Raw genomic sequence first — 23,184 nt, forward strand, 5'->3', positions numbered from 1 at the left:
TAATTCATAACAAAGCCCCCCAAACTAGCAACTAAAGAAAATGATTTTTTTTTTTTAAAAAAAAAGAGGGAGGCAGTGTTACACACTTCCAAAGAGTGCCATGAACAGAGACTTTCCAGTGTGGATAGCCCAGTTGGGAAGTAACATTTAGAACCCTGACCATTTCTGCTTAGTCTAAACTCAGGTAGTTTCCATGAGCTTGAATCATATAATAGGTGCCCAATGTGCCTGGACTGGATTTCTTGGGTTCTTGGTCACCCATAGACTTCATGCTATATCTAGCTATTTGTAGAAGAGGTGTTCACAAAGAAACTTTAGGCAGGCCAATGGAAGACAGGTGGTCCTTCCCTTCATGGCTTGGCTTACCTCAGAGATGGACCTGACAAATCGGATCCCATCATTTGCTCCCTTCACCTTGGCTAGGCACGCACAGAAGTAATCCCAATAGTCCTTCTTGCTACCCAGGAGGCTAGCCTTCTCCTTCTGATCAAACTGAGCAAAGAAAGGAACAGAGAGGAAGTCTGAGCCCACTGTTGTTCATGCTCCATTAACACAATAAACATTACTAGCTTCTTGGGGACAGGCACTGAGGGAGGCCTCTTGCTGTTCTTACTTTAATTTATTGGCAAACCAGAGTATCTTAATCTCAAAACAAGAATGTGTTTTAATTCACAAACTTTTAGATGTGAAACTGAGGCTAGTAAATACCAGTTCAAGGTCATATTAACTAGTAAGATTTAGGAATAATAGTTATCATAAAAGATTTATCTCTTGGTACTTGCCTAGCATATACAAAGCCTGAGTTGTAGTTCTAGTATAGCAAACTAGAGTGACTGACTGATAAAAAAAAGAAAAGAAGGGAGGTAGAAAGGAGGAAGAAAGGAAGGGAAGAATGACAAAAGGAAAGTGATAAAAAGAAAAAAAGAAGAAGAGAAAGATTTATTTTAAGGGTTACTACCATAGTTTGGTGGAAAACCTCCAATGTGATAAGGAAAGTCAAGTGAAGAGTCTTATGTCAACATTCAGAGTATTAACTGTGCTGTAACTTAGGGAACTGAGGTAATGACATTTTATCCATTACTCAACTCTCAAGAGTTAATACTATGTTAAAATACATGAAAAATTTAAATGAATGTCAGTATTGAGTACTTTCAAATTCAAAACCAAAATGGGCTTAATTGGAAAAGGTAAAACAAAACAAAAAATCCAAACAAACAAAGCAAACCCTCATAACCACCTGGTGTCAAAGAACCAGCTGGAGGCGTAAGGTAAGTCCTTCCATGCCTGTCTTTATTTCTAAGAGCTCTCACCCTATGTTCTCTGGTGGGATGTGATACTGTAAAAAGTATGGTAGGTATCTTTCTATACCATTTAGAGAATTTCTCCCTGGTTATGGAACAAGATTCAAATGTGCTATTTTCAAATCTAGGTACCACAAAACAAAACCCAGGAGAACAGTAATGCCTCATACAATTGTGGTAAAATGACTGCAGGTCATTTCCTGCCTATTTCAAAAGTATGGGATTCCCAAATCAGCAGAGTTGTCTGAGTCAAATTAAGCAGACACAAAAGTTACACCATGAAAATGTTAAAAGAATGTTTGCTTGACTAACCCTGATTTATAAATAGCCATATACACAGTAACCATGCTTGAGCAAGGCTCTGAAATTGGCCTTGATGATCTTCCAGAGTCTGCTCTCTTGGAAACCGCCTTTATACCTGGCTTATGTACATATAGTGTGTCTGTAAGGGTGAGATACCAAACTACAGGGTTCAAAAAGTTCTCAAAGGGTGTAAGTAACTACCCTAACCTACAGTTAAGAGCTTTGTTGGACAGGCCTGTGACTTGCCTTAAGATGGCTTAAATCTTAGAGGAATGTTTTCAGTTCCCAGAACGTCCTGACTCATACGGGAGGACTGAGCTCTTGGGACTGTTCTGACTCTTAGTCTCACCACAAGGGCTTGATTGTTCCATTGTGCTTTCTGAACCACATCCTGGAAACTGATAAAAGTCACTCAAATGGGGAACAAGAGACAACTGTGACAAAACCAACACACAACAGGGGCCACTTACTTGCAGAAGATACTCAAGCTTATAAGAAAACTTGTGCAAGCTGGTGCTGTCATCTGTGATTGGTTCTCCTCCTTCTTTAAATTCATTGCTTAGTTCTGTCACTGCATCTTTAAGACAAACAAACAGGAACATAGGACTAGAGAGACATATCTGTCTATTTTACATTTTAACAGCCCTTAAATTAGCACGCATCTTAGATGTACTGAAAAGTAAGTCTGAGAAAGCAGAAATAACAACAGGAAGCACAAGGATAGGTGGTCAGTGATGGTCACCTTAGAAACACACAAGACTTGTAAATATTCGGGTGATATAACTTCAGGTAGGTGAGTCAAAACTAAGATCCCATAGATACTGCAACAGCTTGCTGACTGGGCACACTTTTTAAAATTCATCCCTGTGTATCCACCATCAAGCTAGCACTATGTATACACAGCCAGTCAACAAATGGTTACTATGTGGATTAATCATGCAGTGTTACAAAACAAAACACCCAATACTGGGTATTCACAAAGTAAAAATATTTATTTAACATTTTAGCAGCCCTGGGATTAGGATTCATGTTAGATGTGATGAAAAATAAGGCAATACTTTCTCTGCAATGGTACATTAAACAAGAAACACACCTAAAAACAAGGCATCAATTCTGGAGGCCCCAAATGGTGGTCTCTGGTATTTAATAGTGTGAAGTTCCCTTTTATAATTTGTCCCCACAGGAATTAAACCATACCTAAAAGATGACTCTGTGAAACCAGCATTGAGTTTTTTTCAGGGTGGTCATGACCCAATCACCTGTCACTAGACTCTAAAGAGGTTCCATTTCTCTCTAACAGTGGGAGCCAAGCTTCTAGCACAAACCATATCATTCACTTACAACCCTATCAGCACAGGTTGAATACAGGTTTCAGAGCATCAGTAAGTACAAGTAACAGTAACAATGATAACAATATCTGTTTTTGTTAATTGGATTCCCAAGAGGGGTCAGACCTTTACATGTATTTTTCATTAATGGAGTATCTGCCTTATTTCAATAAGCCTGAAATGTTATGTAATATGCACTCTAGTTTTAGCATTGAGAAAAGATGAAAAAATTAAATACGATATAGAATCCAAGAAATCTCTTATTATCATCCCTATTTTACATTTAAAGGATACAGGGGCCAGAGACTCAGCTTAAGATCCTGTTGGCAAACAGCAGAGCTCTAAGCAGACATTGGTCCCTTCACCTCTCCGGAGAGCAGTTTGCTCTCCTTGTTTGTCGGTTGGGTTTGGTGACAGGATGTAGGTTTCAAGACTGTGAATCAACTGTGAGATTTCTGTGAGGCTAATATAGATTCATAAGGCTTTCTTTGAAAACTAGCCACTGTGACATAGAAAAGACTATCTTGTGGTGAAACTTCTAAAGGCCAATGGCAAACACAGATTTGCCTAAATTGTCATTTATTTTCTCTACATGTCTGTATAGATTAAACAAAACAAAAAACACTAAACACTTTAGCTGAAAGTCTAATGTGGTCACGAGCTAAGACTGATGATGTATAACCCCAAGCTTTGTTCCGTACTGCTTCTGTGATAGTAAGAAAGGCAAATACTCCGCTGTGTCTATTTTCTTCACTGCAAAAACAGTAGTAGCAATGGCATCTACCTCATAGGACCAAACAAGAAGATTCCATAGGTCACTATCGGTAACATGTATATGCAGCAGTGTCTTATGTACATGAAACACCATACAAAATATGAGGCCCCAAAGGACTATAAAAAGCAAATCTGAGAAAATGGTTTGGACCTTGTTGGCTTTGGATCTCAGATGCAGACTGTGGACTGCACTGAGGGTATCCCAGACTAAAGGCCTTTACTATAAGATTTGTACTTGTGCCGGGTGGTGGTGGCGCACGCCTTTAATCCCAGCACTTGGGAGGCAGAGGCAGGTGGATCTCTGTGAGTTCGAGGCCAGCCTGGGCTACCAAGCGAGTTCCAGGAAAGGCGCAAAGCTACACAGAAAAACCCTGTCTCGAAAACAAAACAAAACAAAACAAAAAAAAAGATTTGTACTTGTTTGTCTAGTCTAAACAGTCAGGAATCTGGATTTCTAGGCTGTCAGGGAAGTGTCACTGTGACCTCTGCAGGCACAGCTCAGTGGCAAATGTGCTTGCACTCCAGAGGATTATAAAAATCAAGCCAGGCAGAGTTGAGGGTGACAGATCTACTAAAATCTGGTCCTTGGGAAGTCATCTAAAAGGGTAAAACTTGGACTCTGCAGTCCACAGAAATGCTGTTATTCTGTCAAGGTCTAGCTGTAGTTTTGTCTGTTTCCATTCTCCTGCCTTTCTCCAATGGGGAAGGACTACAAACCCAAGTGACTTCCTCAGGAAGCCTGGAGGTAGTAGGCCTGGTACTAAAATGCGTGGGACAATTTTAATGGCTGGGGGCTGGTGTGGGGAAGTGCAACATGAAACCTCCAAGTACCTCACCTGCCTTGGTGCTTGAAGACAGGAGAACGTTCCTCCCCCTAAAGTCAAGCTCACCAAAGTCCAACAAGGGGTGGGGGTGACTACCAAAGGCAACTAGGCAGCCTAAAGCACAAAGAGCTGAAACTAGCCCCAGTCCTCTCACTGGTATTTGATTTTGTTCACAAACTAGCTGTGTTGCTATGAGAGGAGTATAAAGTAAGGCCTCCCATTGCACAGAGGCTGGCTATCTGAGAACCAAATATTTTAATATGATGCGTACTATGTGTGAACAAAGAGGAAAGGGCTGGATTCTGACAATCAACAGCCAAGGCACAGGCCCAAGTTCCTCAAAACCAAGCCCAATTCACCAGCCACTCAAGCAGACCTTGTAGATCACGGATGATCCTCTGGAGCTGGGTCTCAGCGCTGTTAGAAGCCATGGTGTCCCCCTTTCTGGGATGTGTAGGTCCAAGACAGACTATCACCTCAGTGCTGTGTGGCTGCCAGTCAGCAGTGGTCAGACTTCATGGTGGCACCTGTACAGGGAAGAGACCACAGTTTAAAGAGTGTAGAGGACCTCCACTCTAGGCACTTTCTTTGAAGAGACGGATTGACCTTTTCTGTGTGAATCTTGTTAGCAGGTACCCTCAAGTTTGCTTCTGATGTACTTATACTCTGACACTATGACATGCTTCTACACTGTTTTTTGGTTTGTCAACTTGACACAAGATACGTTTTGTTTAGTTTTGTTTGTCAACTTGATACAGCTAGAGTTATCAAAGAGGGAACCACAAGTGAAAAAATGTCTCTATGACTGGCTTGTGGACAAGCCTCTAGAGCATTTCTTTTTTTTTTTTTTTTTTTTTTTGGTTTTTCGAGACAGGGTTTCTCCGTGTAGCTTTGCGCCTTTCCTGGAACTCACTTGGTAGCCCAGGCCGGCCTCGAACTCACAGAGATCCGCCTGGCTCTGCCTCCCGAGTGCTGGGATTAAAGGCGTGCGCCACCACCGCCCGGCGAGCATTTCTTTATTTAGTGATTGATGTGGGAAGGCCCAGCCCATTGTGGTTGGTGCCACTATTGGGCAGGTGGTCCTGGATGGTGTAAGAAAGCAGGCTGAGCAAGTCATGAGGAACAATTCAGTCAGCAGCACTCTTCCATGACTTCTACTCCAGTTCCTGCCTTGGTGTCCCTCAGTAATGGGAATGTGACTGGAGAGTTTTAAGATAAAATATACTATTTCTTCCCCAAGTTGCTTTTGGTCAGTCTTTATCACAGTAACAGAAACCCTAACTAAAATACAGACTTAGCAAGAAGTAAGATCAACTTAATAGCATAACTGGTTATTTCTGAGCTGCCCATCCTGTCTCTTGGGACAGAAGTGCCTCATATTTCATCCTCAGAAAAGTCTTCAGTGGCTCCCTTACCATTTTTCACAGAGGTCAAACCTGCTTATTTCAAATTTTGACATCCCTAAACCTTGAGGAGCCAGCTCTGTTCAGAGCCATTTTTCTCATATTCCTTTCTAAGGAATAGTCAGAAACTTCTAGCTAGGCAGTGTTGGGGGGTGGGGGTGGGGGCAAGAGGCAGGGGATACATACCCTGCTTCTGACAGGGATAGCATGGCCTGTCTAGTAGAAAGTGGCTCCTCCATTGTCAGTGGTTTGAGCCTCTTCTGCCCTGTGTTCTGCTAAACCCGAGGGTGAAAATACTCCCTGACCAGCCACCCAGGAGCCTACATAGCCCTCCCTCCAGCCCAGGATAAGGTACTATTTTAAGCTCAGTCATAGTTTTCTCCAGCTTGGAGAGTCCCCTACTTGGGCAGCTGTTAATGTCATTTAAGGACATAGTAGTGTTTGAAGACCAACAAAAAGGAATGTGAGCACCTGGAAGGGAGTTATGACTATGCATTTGGACTCAAGACCTTTCAGATGCTTTAATTTACCCTTTAAGTATCTTGTGTGAAGGTGCAATGTCTGCTATAAGGACAGTAGCAGCCACATTACTAACAGCCTGCTCAGGACTCTGGTCTATATTTTACACAGAGCACTTACTTTTCACAATCATCATGGTAAGGTAAACACCTTCCTGTTTACAAAGGAAAATCTGATGTTCTGTAACCTAAGGCCCAAGGCCAATGAGTAGAGCTGACTTGATTACTGTTCTATGTGATTTCAAACCTGGGGTTTTCCCAGTAAATCCTGCTGAACCTTTAGGACAGCACAATCATCACTACACAAAATGACTTAACTCTTCTACTGGCTCCTAAGAACTACCTTCAACTTCAGTGGTTCCCAATAACATGCCACACTGAGTCTATCTAACATGTGCCAGCTCTTACTCATTCAGTGCTGGGCTTCCTTCAAGCTTCAGGAGATGGGGCAGGGAAGCCCTGGAAAGGAAATGGCTTTAGCCATAAACAACTCCAAATATTTATAAGCATTCTAGTGACCAGTCAGGTGACTGGTCAGGTCAGCACAGGCTTGTCTATTTTTAACTCACAAGCCAACACAGTTGTGACTCAGTGGAAACATAGAGGACTTCTCAAGCCCAGGAAGAAAGAGCCAGGCACTCAGCTAGACCACAGTCCGTCCCACTAATGCATGACACAGAACTTCACAGAGTCAAGGTTCAGGAGTTCTTGAAACACTCTATAAAGGCCCCCAACAACTACTGGTACCATTCATCAAGTATAATAGACTGGGGACAGGAGTGGTTCATGAGAAGCCTGCTTCTCATCCCAGTGTTTCTCCTAGGTCACATGCTGAACACAGAGACCAGGCAGAGTCTAGTCATAGCTCTAGAGAGGGCCAAAGCCTATGCTCAGTTAACCTTTTTTTCCCCCCTTAATTTTAAAAAAATATTTATTTATTTATTTTATGTACACAAGTGCTCTATCTGCATATATGCCTGCACCCCAGAAAAGGGCATCTGATCTCACTACATATAGTTGTGAGCCACCATGTAGTTGCTGGGAATTGAACTCGGGACCTCTGGAAAAGCAGCCAATGCTCTTAACCACTGAGCCATCTCTTCAGCCCCTAGCCTCTTCTCACAAGGCCCAGGCAGACAGTCTCTGTCTTAGTTTGCTTTCTATTACTGAGATAAAACACCATGATCAAGCTGGGTGGTGGTGGCTCATGCCTTTAATCCCAGCCTTCAGAAGGTAGAGGCATGTGGATCTCTGAGTTCAAGGCCAGCCTGGTCTGTAGAGCAAGTTCCATGACAGCTAGGGCTACACAGAGAAACCCTGTCTTGAAAAACCAAAAGCCAAACCAAATCAAAACAAAAACCCCTTGATGACTAAAAGCAACGAGGAGGAAAAGGTTTACTTCAGTTTACAGTTATAGTCTGTCATGAAAGGAAGTCAGGGCAGGAACTTGTGACAGAAACCCAGGGGCAGGAACTGAAGGAGAGGTCATAGAGGCACACTGCTTACTAGCTTGTTCTTCATGGCTTACTTAGCCTGCTTTCTTATCCAAACCAAGACCATCTGCCCAGGGGAGGTACTGCCTGCAGGAGGCTGGGCCCTTCCCATAGCATTCATTAAGAAAATGCCCCCAAAACCTGCCTCTGGGCCAATCTGATGTCTCTATTGAAGTTCCTTCTCCCCATATAACCCTGGCTTGTGTCAAGCTGACAAAACAAACAACAAACAATCATGAAATCTATCCAGTACAGCCCCTATTGGTGAGGTAGGAATGACTCTGTATCCTCACTATCTACATGTGGCCCTATCATCACCCTTTATTAGATGTTTTGTGCAGGCAGAGAGGCTCATAAGGTGCAGTCCAGCTTTGCTGAAGCTGAGCGACAATGCTGGCTAGTTTTATGTCAATTTGATACAAGTTAACCTCATCTGAGAGGAGGGAGTCTGAATTGAGAAAATGCTTCCATACAAGCCTGTAGGACATTTTCTTAATTAGTGACTGATGTGAGATGGTCCAGCTCATTGTGGGTGGGGCTACCCATGAATTACTAGTCCTGGGTTCTATAGGAAAACTGTCGAGCAAGTCAAGAGGAGCAAGACAGTAAGCAGCACTTCTCCATTGCTTCTGCATAATTTCCTGCCTTCAGTTTCTTGCTCTGCTGGAGTTCCTGTCCTGACTTCCTTCAATGATGAACAGTGATGTGGAAGAATAAGTCAAATAAACCCTTTCCTCCCCAAGTTGCTTTTGGTGATGGTATTTCATTACAGCAATACTAATCCTAACTAAGACAGAAACTGATACCAGAAGTGGGGTTATTGTTGTGCCCATGCTGTTTTGGAGAAGATTATGGAAGAACTTTGGAACTTTGGGCTAAAAATGCCATTGAGTGTTGAGACTTCAGTGGGCTGTTCTGTAGGCGCTTGGAAGACAACATTGAGAACAATGCTGATGATAGAGGCCTGGTGAGAGTTCCTTAAAGACTCTACTAATGTTGTTTGCTACTTTGGACTAAGAACCTGTGGTTCTAGACAGCTGGGCTGAATGCTGTGGATATCACTCTATATAAATAAAGCACTGATTGGCCAGTGACCAGGCAGGAAGTATAGGTGGGACAAGGAGAGAGGAGAATTGAGAAAGGAGGAAGGAAAGAGAGACCGGCTGGAGCCACCGCCAAGACAAGGAAGATGTAAAGTACCGGTAAGCCACGAGCCACGTGGCAAAGTAAAGATTAATAGAAATGGGCTGAATATAAGAGTGAGAGCTAGACAACGATAGGCCTGAGCTAATGGCCAAGCAGTTTAAATAATGTAAGAGTCTGTGTGTTTATTTTATAAGTGGGCTCTGGGACTGGCAGGACTTGGCGGTGGGAGCTGGAGAAAAATTCTCCAGCTACAGCTGGTCTGTAATTAACAAGAGATCAGAAACACTAAAGTGAAACCTTTGCTTTGCTGGGACAATGGATGCTGGTCAGCTGAGGCTGAAGAATCAGCTGTGATTAAGAGACCAGCATCATCAAGGTAAAGTCCTCTAGAAAGTGTTTCCTTAGGGTCAGCAGACAGAAACTGTGTTCCAGGAGAGGCCAAGGTTCTACCTCATGCTGGTGCTGAACTTAGCTGTGTAAGAGTCACCCAAGTGGTATAGGCTGAAGACATGAAAGGGTCATAGAGAGTAGCTCTATGTGTTGAGAGAGCCCTGCCACATAGAGAGTTGGCTCTATGTGGCAGGGCTGGAGTCCCTGAAGAGAGCACAGGAGAGGATATTGGTCAAAGTATAGCTCAGCTGCAACAAGAGACCCCAGCATTTTGGATATGCCAGTACCATGGGTTGACTGCCAAGAACAGCAACAGCCACGGAATGGAGTCTGCCTGAGCTTAGGAGACAAGCTATGTGTGCTGAAGAGAGTGGAACAGAAGTGACCCAGGCCCTGTGGAGGAGCCCAGAAGACTATGAGTGGATTCCAGACCTTGGACACTGAGTTATTTACAAAGTTGGAGTTTGGCTTTGCTTTGTTTAGATTTTGACTATGCTCTGGTTCTTTGCTCTTGAAGTAAGAAAGTATCTAATTTATTTTTGATTTTATAGGAGTCTGCAGTTGGGAAACTTCAATTTTTTTTTAGAGACTGAACTTTTTTAAAGTATTGACAGTTGTAAGACTATTAGACTTCTTAAGTTTGTAAAATGTTTTATGTTGTGATGTTAATATTAATGTGTGACCATGGGGATGAACAAGAAAGGAAAGGTTGTAGCTTAACAATGGTGTGTTTGTTTGTCAAGCTGACAAGGGGTCAATTGTGCTGGCTAGTTTTATGTCAACCTGACACAAACTATAGTCATCCGAGAGGAGAGAACCTCAATTTAGAAAATGCTTTCATAAGATCAGTTTGTAGGCAAGTTTGTAGGGTATTTTTTTAATTAATGATTGATGTGGGAGGGCCTCAACCATTGTGGATGGGGCCACTTATGGGCTGGGGTTTTAGGTTCTAAAAGAAAACAGGGTGAGCAAGCCATGAGGAGCAAACCAATAAGCAGTACCCTTCTGTGGCCTCTGCATCAGCTCTAGCTTCCTGCCCTGTTTGAGCTCCTGCCATGATTTCCTTCAGTAATGGACTATGATGTGGAAGTATAAGCCAAATAAACCCTTTCTTCCTCAAGTGGCTTTTAGTCATGGTGAAATATCATAGCAACAGTAACTATCTAAGAAGCTATCTATCAAGGAGAACAAGAGAAAAACATCTGGTATCCAGATAGAATACAAGTGGCCCACGCAGGGCTATAGATAACAACTCCTAGGTACTTGGCAATAAAGAGAAATGACTCATAGAAATTACAACCAGGCATTGAGCCTTCAAGGTGTTGTTTTGAGTTTAAAGAAACCCCTGGAAAGGTTATATATTTTAAGCTTATGTTAATACAATGTTTTTTCAAAGGGAAACCAGAATACTTGTTGCAGAAAATGGGGAACAGATGGGTATAACTGCAAAAGGGCATGTGGTGATAGAGGAAATGGAACAACTATGCTCTATATCTTGTTTATGGTGGCATGTGTCAAAATTCACACAATGAGCTGGACTTGGTAGTATACCCATAATCCTAGCAATTGAGAGGCTGAGACAAGAGGACTGCTGTGAGTTCAAATCTAGCCTGTTCTATATAAACAGCTGGGGTATGTAGTAAGACTCTATCTCAAAACAAAAACCAGAGGGCTAGGGTTGTAGCCCTACTGGTAGAGCTTGCCTAGGGATACTCAAAGCATGGGTTCAAGCCCCAGTACTCAAAAACCAAAAACAAAACAAAAACAACAAAAATAACCAAAATCCCTAAACAACAACAAATCAGAAAAAAACCAAACACAAACCCCAATAATAATAAATAAAAACTCACCTAACTGTGAATTATATTTCCCCTTAAAGCAGAAGTGTGATAATTTTTTTAAACATGATAGGAGCTCACAAAGGGACAATTTACTTCTGTATGCTGAAAGGAAAGAGTGATAGATTCCCTGTGATGACCACTGAGTTGCCAGGATGTCCCTGAAAAGAAGCAGGTAGAAGAGAGGCCAGATGGAGGTCTAGTGAAGATGAAGTCTACAGCTTTCCTGCACTACTCATTCCATTGTAACCAACCTAGGGCATGTGGCTTCCAGATGCAATCATGAAGGAAGATGACTGCACCCTTATTCCATGAAACCCATGGCTGTATACATAGGCAACATAAGTGTTAAAATGAGGCTGAGGTGCATGCTCCTGGGGGAGGGGAGCTTGGAAAAGAGGTTAGAACAAGCAACTGTGGCTAACATCCAGGCTGAGGATGGGAGCATGTGTGTATCATACAACCCACTGAATTTTCAAGATTCTAACTATTTGGAGTCTGGCCTTAAGGAAAAGATGTATGCCAATTAAACCAAGATCTTGGCACAAGGAAGCTGGATACACACAAAATGGATTCTTTTATGATTTTGTAGCTGAGCTCCCAGCATTCAAGAGGCAGAGATAAGTATATTTCTGTGAGTTAGAATCAAACCTAGTCTACATAGCGAATTCCAGGCCATCCAGGGCTACACAGTGAGATCTAGTTTTATTTTATTTATTTATTTAGGTTTTTTCGAGACAGTGTTTCTCTGTATAGTTTTGGTGCCTATCCTGGATTTCACTCTGTAGACCAGGCTGGCCTTGAACTCACAGAGATCCGCCTGGTTCTGCCTCCCAAGTGCTGGGATTAAAGGCATGCACCACGACTGCCCAGCTGAGGCCCAGTATTAAACACACACACACACACACACACACACCAACTAAATTTTGTGGTGCTTGAGAACTGCTGCTCATTGTTCATGGCACAATAACATGTCCATGGCACTCTCTATGGGACCTTATTTTGGTTGTACTTGGCTGGTATCAAGTTCCCAGGTCACAGGGTGAACTGTTCCCCATTACTGATTTCACATGCTGATTTTCCAGAGTCTATGACAGTGGTTTTCAGCTTTCCTAATGCCACAACACTTTAATACCACTGGTTCTCAACCTTCCTAATGCTATGACCCTTTAATACAGTTCCTCATGTTGACCTCCAACCATAAAATTATTTTTGTTGCCACTTCATAACTGTAATTTTGCTACTGTTATGTATCATAATGTAAATATCTGTGTTTTCTGATGGTCTTAGGCAACTCCAGTGAAAGAGTCGTTTGACGCCCTCCCCAAAGGGGTTTCGACCCATAGGTTAAGAACCATTGTTCCCGTTGTGGTGATCCCAACCATAAAATTATCACATTGTTACTTCATAATTGTAATTTTGCTACTCTTATGAGTCATAATGTAAATATTTAATATGCAGAATATCTGACATATGACCCCTATGGGGGTCACAACCCACATGTTGAGAACCACTGGTCAATGAGCTTAAAACAACAACAACAACAACAACAACAAAACAGGCTACACTCTGGGCAGTCACCTCACAGTGACTCAGGAAGAACATCAAAACTCCCTGAGAAGAACATTGCTATCCCGACAATACCGTTTCCATGGAATTCCTTGGAATATTGTATCCTTGATCTGGAGACTTATTAACAAGGGAAGACACAGAAGAGGGCAATCTCCACACCATGGTCAACTTCCTTCTTGTGTCTCTACGCAACTTCTAGAATGATGAAGTCTACTGTGATGTCTACAACTCTTGAGCAGACTGTTCCCCTAAATCAGAAAATACCAGAGCTTCCACACATGTAGTTATAGTCTTTCTTGTCAACAACTCAATATTATGTTTAAGCTTATCCAAACACTTTAAACCATTCAACTTCCTGGCAAAGAAGAAGAGACTAAATATGTTGTTTAAAAAAATCATTACTTTTACCTAGGACCAAGTACTGAGTTTCTACTCATGACCAAGGTATTCTTTTAGAGGTGAAGGATGTTCTCTGATTTCCAAATTAACTCTACATTTGCCCAGATGCCCTACATGCTATACACATCACATACAGTATATTAATTCCAAACTAAGAAACAAAGACACTCAGCCTAAAGCTTACTAACACCATTGTTCAAATGACTAGTATTCACAATGTTGCCTGCAAACTGGCTCAGGCATGAACAACACAGTGTCTGAGGAGCCACACCAGGAAGAATCATAAGGGGAGGCAGCTAGGATGTGGAAATCAACCTTGCTATGCTTTCCTAAGACAACAACTAAGAAGTGACCCAGAGAGAACATAGTATATCTGGATTCCTCCCTAGTCCCAAACAAAGTGAAACAACTGTAAATTCCACTTTAATCAAAACAAATACATGATATCAAAAGGCAGATGGCCTTTCTGGAAGAGTAAATAGCCTTGACCTGGGTCAACACACCCAGCAGTGTATACCTGGTCACAAACAGAGATGGGTGCCTTTGATTGGTACTTTTTACCTTAGAAGACCGGGAAGTCCCATTGGCTTGAACTGGAAACTGTTGCTGAACAGGCAGGCCACCCTCACTAGAACTTCACTAAGAGACTATGGTACTCCGTAGGGGCTTCCAGAGCCCAGCACAGAGGCAGGCATTTCAGCCCATGTGAACAAAGGCTCATTAGGTGATCCAACTCCTTGGACCTATAATTAAAGTACTTCCAAGCTGCATGTCTGGGTCACCTTTCTGAACCCTCCCTCTTGCAATCATCTTTTAAAGGGAATGAGGATTTATGACATTGCCATTGTTTCTTGAACCTTCTCTTGGCCCCTTCCCTCTCAACAATTATGAGGTTCCTTAGTCATTTCCCTAGATCACAAACCAACCAACCACAATTTGGCCCATGGATTCAGAACAGGGTAAGAAAGATCTGAGGGTAAGAAAGATCTGAGCCCAGGGCAGTTGCCCTGAACTTGAGAGAATCCACGTGTCTTATTTACTTTTAGTGCATTGGTGTATTTGCCTGCACATATGTCTGTAGGAGGGTGCCAGATTCCTTAGAATTGGTGTTACAGACAGCTGTGAGCTGCCATGTGAGTGCTGGGAATTGAACCTGGGTACTTTGGGAGAGCAGCCAGTGCTCTTAACTACTGAGCCATCTCTCTAGTTCCTCTAGGTGTCTCTTAAAGAAAATAACAGTGGCTCCAAGGAAAAGGCTACATGTCTATCTTTGTGGCTGGAACCATAGTTCCACTGCTGGAAAGCCCAAAGAAAACATCTAGGAGGTAAAGATGAGGCATGTTTCCAGAACAACTATTTCAACAATGAACTGCCCCCAACAAAGATACATGCCACCAAGGTGAGGAAATGGCAGATGGCAAAGGCATAACCTCCAGGGTCTTTGCTGGACCAGAATGTCAATGAGTCAGAGTAGTTGACTGTAATTTAAAAACTAAGTCTTTGATAGTATATGACACAGTCCCTCATAGTTACTTTCCTCATTGCTACTAGATGGCACTTCACCAAATCAACTTAAGAGAGGATTTATTCTGGCTTACAATTCAAGTAGATATATTCCATTATAGCAAGAAAGGCATGGCAGTATGACCTGAAGGCTGGCCAGTCAGCATTTAGAAAGCAAAGTGAACAAGAAGTGGGTACCTCAAGTTCTGCCTTAAGTAATCTACTTCCTCCAGTGAGGTTCCACCTCCCAAAGGACTCACAACCTTCCTAAACAGCCCTGTGAAGTAGGGGTTATAGGTTCAAATACCTGAGGTTATGGGGGTACATTTCACACCCAAACCTCAACAGCCACTAAGCATGGCCTTGAGGAAGCTCGAGTAACCTCTGGTGCTAACAAGCTGATAGCCAGACAAAAGGTATTTTGGGCACCATTATAAAGGAAGAAGGTCTCATTCAGGAATAGGGATGTTGTAACTGTGAACAACAGTGGTGGTGGGGAGCCTTGGCTTCTAGGAACTTAGCACAACGGGAAAAACACACATGTCTCCAATATATTTATAAATGAGAAAAATCATTTGAGGCCTGATAAATACTTTGATGAAAACAAACTGTCCAGTACTCATTATTCTAAGCCTTTGTTCCAGAGTCTCACATTCTCCTTCTATGGTTCTTGGTACTATTTATATCACAGTACTTTATCTGTTAATCATTATTCTTTCTACTTGTCCTAATAACTCCATTACTGTTCCTATTTCCCCATTTCTTAGTACAGTTCAAGTATATGAAGAATCCTCAGTAAGTCACTTGCCAAATGAATGAGACAATATAGATACTCAGTACATAAACCAAACAAAACCTTGAGGAATTAAAATATGTCAAAAAGTAAATAATAAAAATATTTCAAATATTTTTTGGAAACATGGGCAAACTTTCAAGAACTTGTCCTTATACACAAGGGTAAGTGCAGTCTTGATCTCTCATCAAGGGAACTTCTCTTTACAACAGATGGAGACCACTACAGAAAACCACAACCAATCAAAATGCAAAGTTGTAGAGCCTAGTCCTAACAGACACATCTACAAAACAACTCCTGAACATTGGCTCAGGGTACACTGCAGAAGAGGGGTAGAAAGATTATAAGAGGCAGGGAATCTGGGAGTATTCTGTGAGACTGTGTCTCCTAGTGATGTAGAAGCTACACCAACAGTTTTTCACCAATAGTCTAATCTGCCTAAATGTGAGCTGAAAAGGGACAACAAAAAACATGTCAAAGTGGACCAAGACCATGGGGCCTCAATTGTACACAAAGAACTACAGGCAACTAGAGAATGCTGAGAATGGGAAAAACAGTCCTTCCCAGGGAAGAGCACACCAACTGGTTATTCAATATCAAGTGGTCAGCCCTGAAAACATTATGAGTAATGTTATTCAAACTGAGCAGGTTATATTTAGGAACATATGCCATGTAACAACAATTATTGAAAAAAGAGGCCATGAATTTAAAATACAGCAAAGAGGGATATAGGAGAGAGTTTGTAGGGAGTATATGGAAGGGGAAAATGTTGTGATTATATTATAATCTCAAAATAAAATAAAAAATAGGGAAAATTCTATTTCTTCAATTTTAAAATGTTTCTTTATTGAGCACAAATTATGTGCATAAATAATCTACCATGTAATTGTGGAGATTATATTGTCCTTATTGTGAGACTCTTCCAGAACTACTATTCCAAGAATGAGTGGAATAACATAATTCAGGGATGGACGAGGAGTATGTCCTCTATCCTAGCCAGTATAAACAGACCCACAGTGTTCTGGGTTCTTAGGGGATTTCTCTAGGACCTGTTGTTCACATCTTAGTCTGGGACATAAGGTCCCATTTTCTGGGGTGACAGGACTGTCCACTAATCCTTTCTTAGCTGTGTTGGCCTGGACTATCCAATGCCAAGGCTCTGGCTCCAGGTTTCAATGTTCTGTGCCCTTTATCAAGGCTGAGCTCTGCCTCATGCTCCCTAAACCTTCTCCAACCAACTCCTCTAGTCTTTCTGATCTTACTTTGGACAGAAAGAATTGTACATCAGTTTGTTCTCTAAAGAAGTCTTCCTCAGAAATCATTACTTGATCCAGAACAAGAATTAGTACACCCACCATTAGTCCCCAGTAACCTAACTTTCTTGTTAGTGGCAATGCTGTATTTACTACCTGGTCTTAGGTTGAGTTCTTAACCTCCATATCTTAGAACATGATTGTATTTGAAGACAGAGTCTTTAGAAAAAAGATATCTGAGATTAAATGAAGTTTTGATGATAGGTCCTGATTCAATCTGATTTGTGTTTTTGTAAGGGGAACTATGAGCACACAAAACACTACAGATACATGAATATAGTGAGAAAGTGGCCAGATGCAAATGAAAAGAGGCCTCAGGACCAGGCAAGCCTTTATCTAGGACCTCAGAGATGTGGGAAAAGAAGTTGCTGTTACTTAAGCCTAATTTGTGGCATTTTGTCATGGTGGCCTAACAGGCAACACATTTCCCCAGAGCCATTTTCCATTCCCAGATGTGTGGATCTGACAATATCAACTAGGCAAACTGGGGTGGGGTGGTGTCTGGAGTCTAGGTTCTGGTGTGCCCCTGGGACATGACAGGAAAAGAATAAAACTAAGACCCAGGGTGGCTGAAGCTTGAGCTAGGAGCAATGGACACAACACTTTCTCTTAGCAGGAGTAGGTAAGTTCTGTCAATTTGTACCTTGTTCAGACTTTTAGACTATTTATGTGAACTTTATTATTCAATAAATAATGTGATGAAGATCACAGCACGGTTAGATGAGACTCAATGTACATTTAGCTTACTTGAAGTTATCTGACCACTTTCTATCTTGTTTTTCAGATGCAGTGTGTGTGTGTGTGGGGGGGGAGCGTGGTGAACCTTTATCTTCTTTCACATGAAGATTAAGAATTAAGATTAAGAAAATAGGAAAGGGGAAGAACAGATGTTCTCAATGGCTAACTTTAGTTAAGATTTAAAGTATCTTCTCCATGTTCCTGACCAAGTCTTCAGTTGTCCTGGAAAAAACATCCAGGTCTAGCCAGTGTGATAGCACACACCTTTGATCCCAGCACTTGGGAGGCTGAAGCAGAAGAATCTCCGTGAGTTCAAGATCAACCTGGTCTACAAAGCGAGTTCCACAACAGAGGAATCCCTGTCTCAAAAAACCAAAACCAAAACACATCCAGGGCTAGAGCTTCAGCAAATTCCTTACAGCTTCATTTCAACTGTCCATCTCTAGTTCAACTGTCCAGACTTACACTGAATCTCTGTGGGAATTTTGCTCTTGGCCTAGCTCCAAGCACATGAAAACTTTGCTTGACGGCTCTTTTGGACCAAGTTTTTTGGATGCTAAGAAATCCCTGAATGTGATGTCCCCGCTCAGGCCAAAAGTGCAGTACCTCAGGCTACTGTGTAGGCCAGCCCATAGGTACTGAAACTAAACTAGGCCACAGTATTGGTAATGAAACCACAGATTCTCCTACACTTTCCCTCTGAACCACAGTGTGCATATGTCCTTATCCCTACCACTGCGATCTGAACCAAATTAAAATGGCCCCTTGGTGCTTTTCAAATGCCAGAGAGCCTCATGAACAAAAAGACCTTCGGTGGCCACTATAACCACCAAGCTAAGTGGCTCCAATTTTGGAGAATGGGAGTTGAATGAGCTATGTTCTTAGGATAATATAGATACTTCAGTTAATTCTAGTGACTCATCAAAAAGTAACTAGAAAGTAGGTAGTATTTTTCCAAGTGTAGACCCACAGAAACATCCCAATTTCTACCCCACAGTAACTGCTCAAATTGAGGTTCAAATGCTGCTTGAGAGAAGCAGGAACACAATAGCCACCTAGGTGACCAGATGTCAACATGGCCACAGACGACTGTCTTCTGCTTATAGGTACCTCTGAGTTTACAGACTCTAGATACGACCCTTTCTGCTGCCAGGAATGCTTGCAGAGAATGTGACTCCTAACTCTTGAGTTCTACCAGTGGTTTCCAACATAAGATCATAGGTAGTCAACATACTTCCTCTAGCTCAGGTTGATACACTCCAGTCTTGAGTTATCAATTATCTTGCTTTTGGAATCTCCAAAAATCAGAGGTAACCTATCATCCAATCCTCCCCTATAAAGAAAGGGAAGCCAGGAATAGAGACTGACATTTCTTGAGTACTCTGTATTCTGAAGGCAGCAGGCCTCCAGGCTCAAGAACCAACATAGGTCAAGGCCACCAATGTTATTGATGATCTTGCTAATACAAGCAGTATCTTTTATCTCACCCCAAAGAACTAGGCTAAACACTTGGCTCTTAGCCATTCTGGTATGCTAGCCCCAACCCTAAGAAGCAAAGGAACCTGAGACCATTTCCAAATGCAAAAATAAAGTAAAAAAAATATATATATATATTCTCTTATTATATATATATATATATATACACACACACACACACACACACACACACACACACACAAACACATATGGATGACACTGCAGGACTGTATACTTTACCTATTTTCTTATAGAATAAACAATTTTCAAAGTAAACAAAGTGGTATATAGAGATAAACACTAAACAATAGCAGATAAACCCTGTTTCCCAAAGCTATAGTCTTTTCAGATCCTTTTAGTGAAAGGAGGCTGAGAATCAGCACTGTGCTTATTTCCAGGATGCTAACAATCCTGCCCCATAACTAGTATTCTGCATTTCAACACAGCAGAACTGGTTGTCACAGAATGAGAGGGTCAGGGGGCAGCAATTCGATCAAGAAAGTCACAACACTAAAAGCACAAACCTGTAGCTCAACATCCTTCCCCTGCATCCAGCAGCAGCAGGCAGATGGCAGAGGAATTAACTTTGCCTCACACCACAAGGCCCACTGCTGAGAGAGGCTGTAAGTAGATTAAGCCATGATCCTCTGCCCCTAAAAGCCCCTGACCCATTTCTCTGTCTGAAAAGAAAACCACTGTGGTAAGTCAGGCAAGCAGATGCACAGAGAGATTCTGGTCAACATAGGCAATATCAACAAGTGCTGTTTTTCTGCAGGAGGCAGCAGTGGGGACACTGAAGAGTGACACAAGGTATCCTAAGTGCATTAATAGGGAGCTACGTGGCTTAAGTGTCAACCACATGTTCTCTTCTTTTGTGAAAATAGGATATCGCCCCGCCCCCTCCCCACCCCCAGCCTAGGTGCCAACAGGACAAATTCTCACTGCCTAGTGCTACCATCATACCCGATATACTAAGTTGTCCTACAGGTGTTTCCAGAAACTTCACCTTGAGATCTTGCACCTGGGCACAAAGGAAGTGGGTAAGGTCAGCGAGGACACAGAATGGAACAAACTACCCTTCCTGGATCGAAGGGGCATCAGGAGTCTTGCAAAGAGGAGGAGTTGGCTTCCTGAAGACTAAGGCCCAATGCCCTCGAGAACTCTAGGGTTTAGCTCCTGTGCCAGGGGTTTCTGGTGTACTGCCAAAGCTCCGCCTTACAGGGCGGCTTCACCAGGAGGTTCCACAGGGTGGCCCCTCTTTCTGCCGGCTCAGGTCTTGGAACAGTGTTGAAGGTCTTTCTAGCCGACCCCATCGACAGCGTGAGTACTGGAGCCAGTTCCTCTGGCCAGAGGGTTCTCCCGAGGCGGCAGGCGCCCTGGGTTGGAGGGGACAGCCTCGGCAACAGGTGACTACCCATGGCCCCGAGAAGCCTCCGCGCCGGGGTCCAGAACGGCCCCAGTGTCCCCGAAGTCTCGCCGGCCGCCCGCGGCACTTACACACGCTCGTGGGTCCACCGCCGGGCAGAAACGAAACTTTCTAAGGCCGAGCGGAAGAGTAGGAGAGCGTATTGCCAGCGGCCATGAACCGCACAGTACACCAAGGGCGCGCGCGGACTACGACTCCCGGCATGCTCCACAGATGGCCTACAACTCCCATCGGGTGCCACGGGCCGATGGACACGAACTACAACTCCCGGCATGCTCCACGAGGTGGCGTTCCTTTGGGATAACCTGAAGAAGCTTTGCATACCCAGTGCAGGGCGGGAAGTCGTCTGTGTTGACTCCTGAGCTAGGGTTGTTGGCTACAATTGTTAAGCACTTGCAATGCGGCTGATTGGCTTTGAATTGTGCGTGAGCCATAAATATAAAATAATGTATCTGATCCAAAAATCCCCCAAACAATGTAAAAATAGCTCATTAATATTTTGTGCTATTAATTTTTAGTTACTGAACTAAAAGAATGAACCTATTACGTATTGCTGGACCTAAATTCTTAGTTTTTTGGTTCTCCTCATTAACAGAGACATAAATTAGTGTTTGAAATTATGTGCTAATGAACTACCTACCATGCTTATCTTCCTCAGCCCTGTGTTTTTGCTTGTTGTTGCATTGAAAAGCATCCTGAAGCCTGATGCAATAGAACACTGCATTCCAAGACCAGTATCGATGAACATGCTAAAGAAAAGGGAGAGTACATAAGATGTCAGCCTGTGACTAGGTTCTGTTCCTTGGCTCTGGCTGGCCACTACTTACTCTGCCTTACTTTTGTACCATTTTAGCTAGATATGCCTGTCTGCCTCACAGAACTTAGCTAATTAGTGGTATATGCCAGGCCTCAGCATTTCATGTTTTCAGGATAGAGTCACACAGGAAGGACAAAGATTTCTTAATTAATTTCATGTTTTACGTGAGATGTATATGGATAACATATTAACTTGATGGAGTTGGCAGTTTGTGGATGAGAATAAAAAGGATCCTCCTGACAGAAATGATTCCCTTTTCTGTTAACAAAGGAAAACAAAAAAGAAAAGGGAGATGTGGGAGAAGATGACAATGCAAATGAAGAATTATCAACATAGTGGAGTAAGAAAAAATTGCTCCAACCACAGTCTGAACAGCTTTGGGATATTAAGGATGAGAGAGATTTCAAGCACCGTTATTTGAAACTTAGACCCTAAATAAGTTTATAGAGAAGAAGAAGACAGGCCTTGAACAGTGGTGTTTTATATAAGGGTAATGGTACATTTTGAGAACTTCACAGTTAGGCATTTCATCTGGGGTATAGTTACACAAATTAGGATGACTATGACATCACTAGACCACTTAGTCTTAAGGGATCACAGTTATATTTGGTTCAACATTGACCAAAATGCTGTGCAGCAGATAATTGTAAGAACCTAATATGTCATACCCTAACCAAAAATCGATATAGCATTATGTTTAAAACTCAACACAGCTCTATGATGTAGGTAGGATTCACTTCTGTACTTCAAAACTGAGGAGACTGAGGCTCAGAGAAGTAAAGGAATACCAAACTCACTTGTCTAATGGACAGTGCTGTAAACTAGGATGGAGTGGAAGGTCCCCGAGGCATCTCTACCCAAGACATTGTCGGGTATACGAAATACTCAGCTTTGTCTACAAAGGAAAGGAAGCCAGAAGAGGGCAACAGATTCCCCTGGAGTATAACTGGTCTTTCTTCAGACCATCAGCTCCCAAAAATAATGACAGGGAGACTTTTTATTAATTATGAAAACTTGGCCTTAGCTTAGGCTTGTTCCCAACTAGCTCTTAAAATGTAAATTGACCTCTTTATATTAATTTATGTGCTGCTACATGGCTCGTTAACCTCTCCTCAGTAGCTTATGTCCTACTTCCTCTGGGCCTGCTGAAGAATCCCCCTCATCAGATTCTTTCCCAGAGTTCCTTTCTCTCCCTGGAAGTCCTGCCTATCTTCTCCTGCCTAGCTATTGGCCATTCAGCTCTTTATTTTAAATCAATCAGAAGGTGACTATCTCAGGCAGATGAGGAAGGACAGAGACACATCTTCACACAGTGTACAAAAAGATTATCCCAACACTGGAGCTGAGGTTAAAAATGGTTGTGAGTCACCATGTGAGTTCTGGGGACTGAACCTGGGCCCTCTGGAAGAGTAGTCAGTGCTTTTAACTGCTGAACCATCTCTCTATCCTCTTGAAAGTTGCTTTTTTCCTGATAAATCATGGCTATTTTTATTGCTTTATTTTTATTTTTCATTAATTCTTTAAAATCTACTGTGATGTGATTTTATTTATTTATTTTTGATTGAAAAATGAGATCTGAGTTCTACCTCTGGCAGACATGACAATCTAAACTGCCCCAAAGGGGCATTCTGGTGGAGTCACCTCATATTACCAGGGAAATCTGGGTCTTCTCTTGGGGTTCTTAGTTTCATTAATAAAAGAATTTAAGAGGGGTTGGAGATTTAGCTCAGTGGTAGAATGCTTGCCTAGCAAGTACAAGGCCCTGGGTTTGGTCCTTAGCTCCAGAAAAAAAAATTAAGAAATAACTCAGAAGGAGGCTTGATGACAAT

At 42.4% G+C, this 23,184-nt stretch overlaps 1 protein-coding gene across 1 annotated transcript in view; it reads right to left on the bottom strand.

The window, feature by feature from the left end:
- Fyco1 (FYVE and coiled-coil domain autophagy adaptor 1) overlaps nucleotides 1-20,739 on the bottom strand; it is a 77,377-nt gene extending 56,638 nt beyond the window's left edge. The window contains exons 1-4 of the mRNA XM_059269019.1: nucleotides 20,610-20,739; nucleotides 4,907-5,057; nucleotides 2,075-2,181; nucleotides 367-492 (exon numbers count right to left, since the gene is read on the bottom strand). Coding sequence (XP_059125002.1) covers nucleotides 367-492; nucleotides 2,075-2,181; nucleotides 4,907-4,961 — 288 coding nt within the window. The 5' untranslated portion in view covers nucleotides 4,962-5,057; nucleotides 20,610-20,739. The remainder of the gene's footprint in view (nucleotides 1-366; nucleotides 493-2,074; nucleotides 2,182-4,906; nucleotides 5,058-20,609) is intronic.
- Between the last annotated feature and the right edge of the window lie 2,445 nt (nucleotides 20,740-23,184).

Source organism: Peromyscus eremicus, chromosome 7 (genome assembly GCF_949786415.1).
Source record: "Peromyscus eremicus chromosome 7, PerEre_H2_v1, whole genome shotgun sequence".
Lineage (NCBI taxonomy): Eukaryota > Metazoa > Chordata > Mammalia > Rodentia > Cricetidae > Peromyscus > Peromyscus eremicus.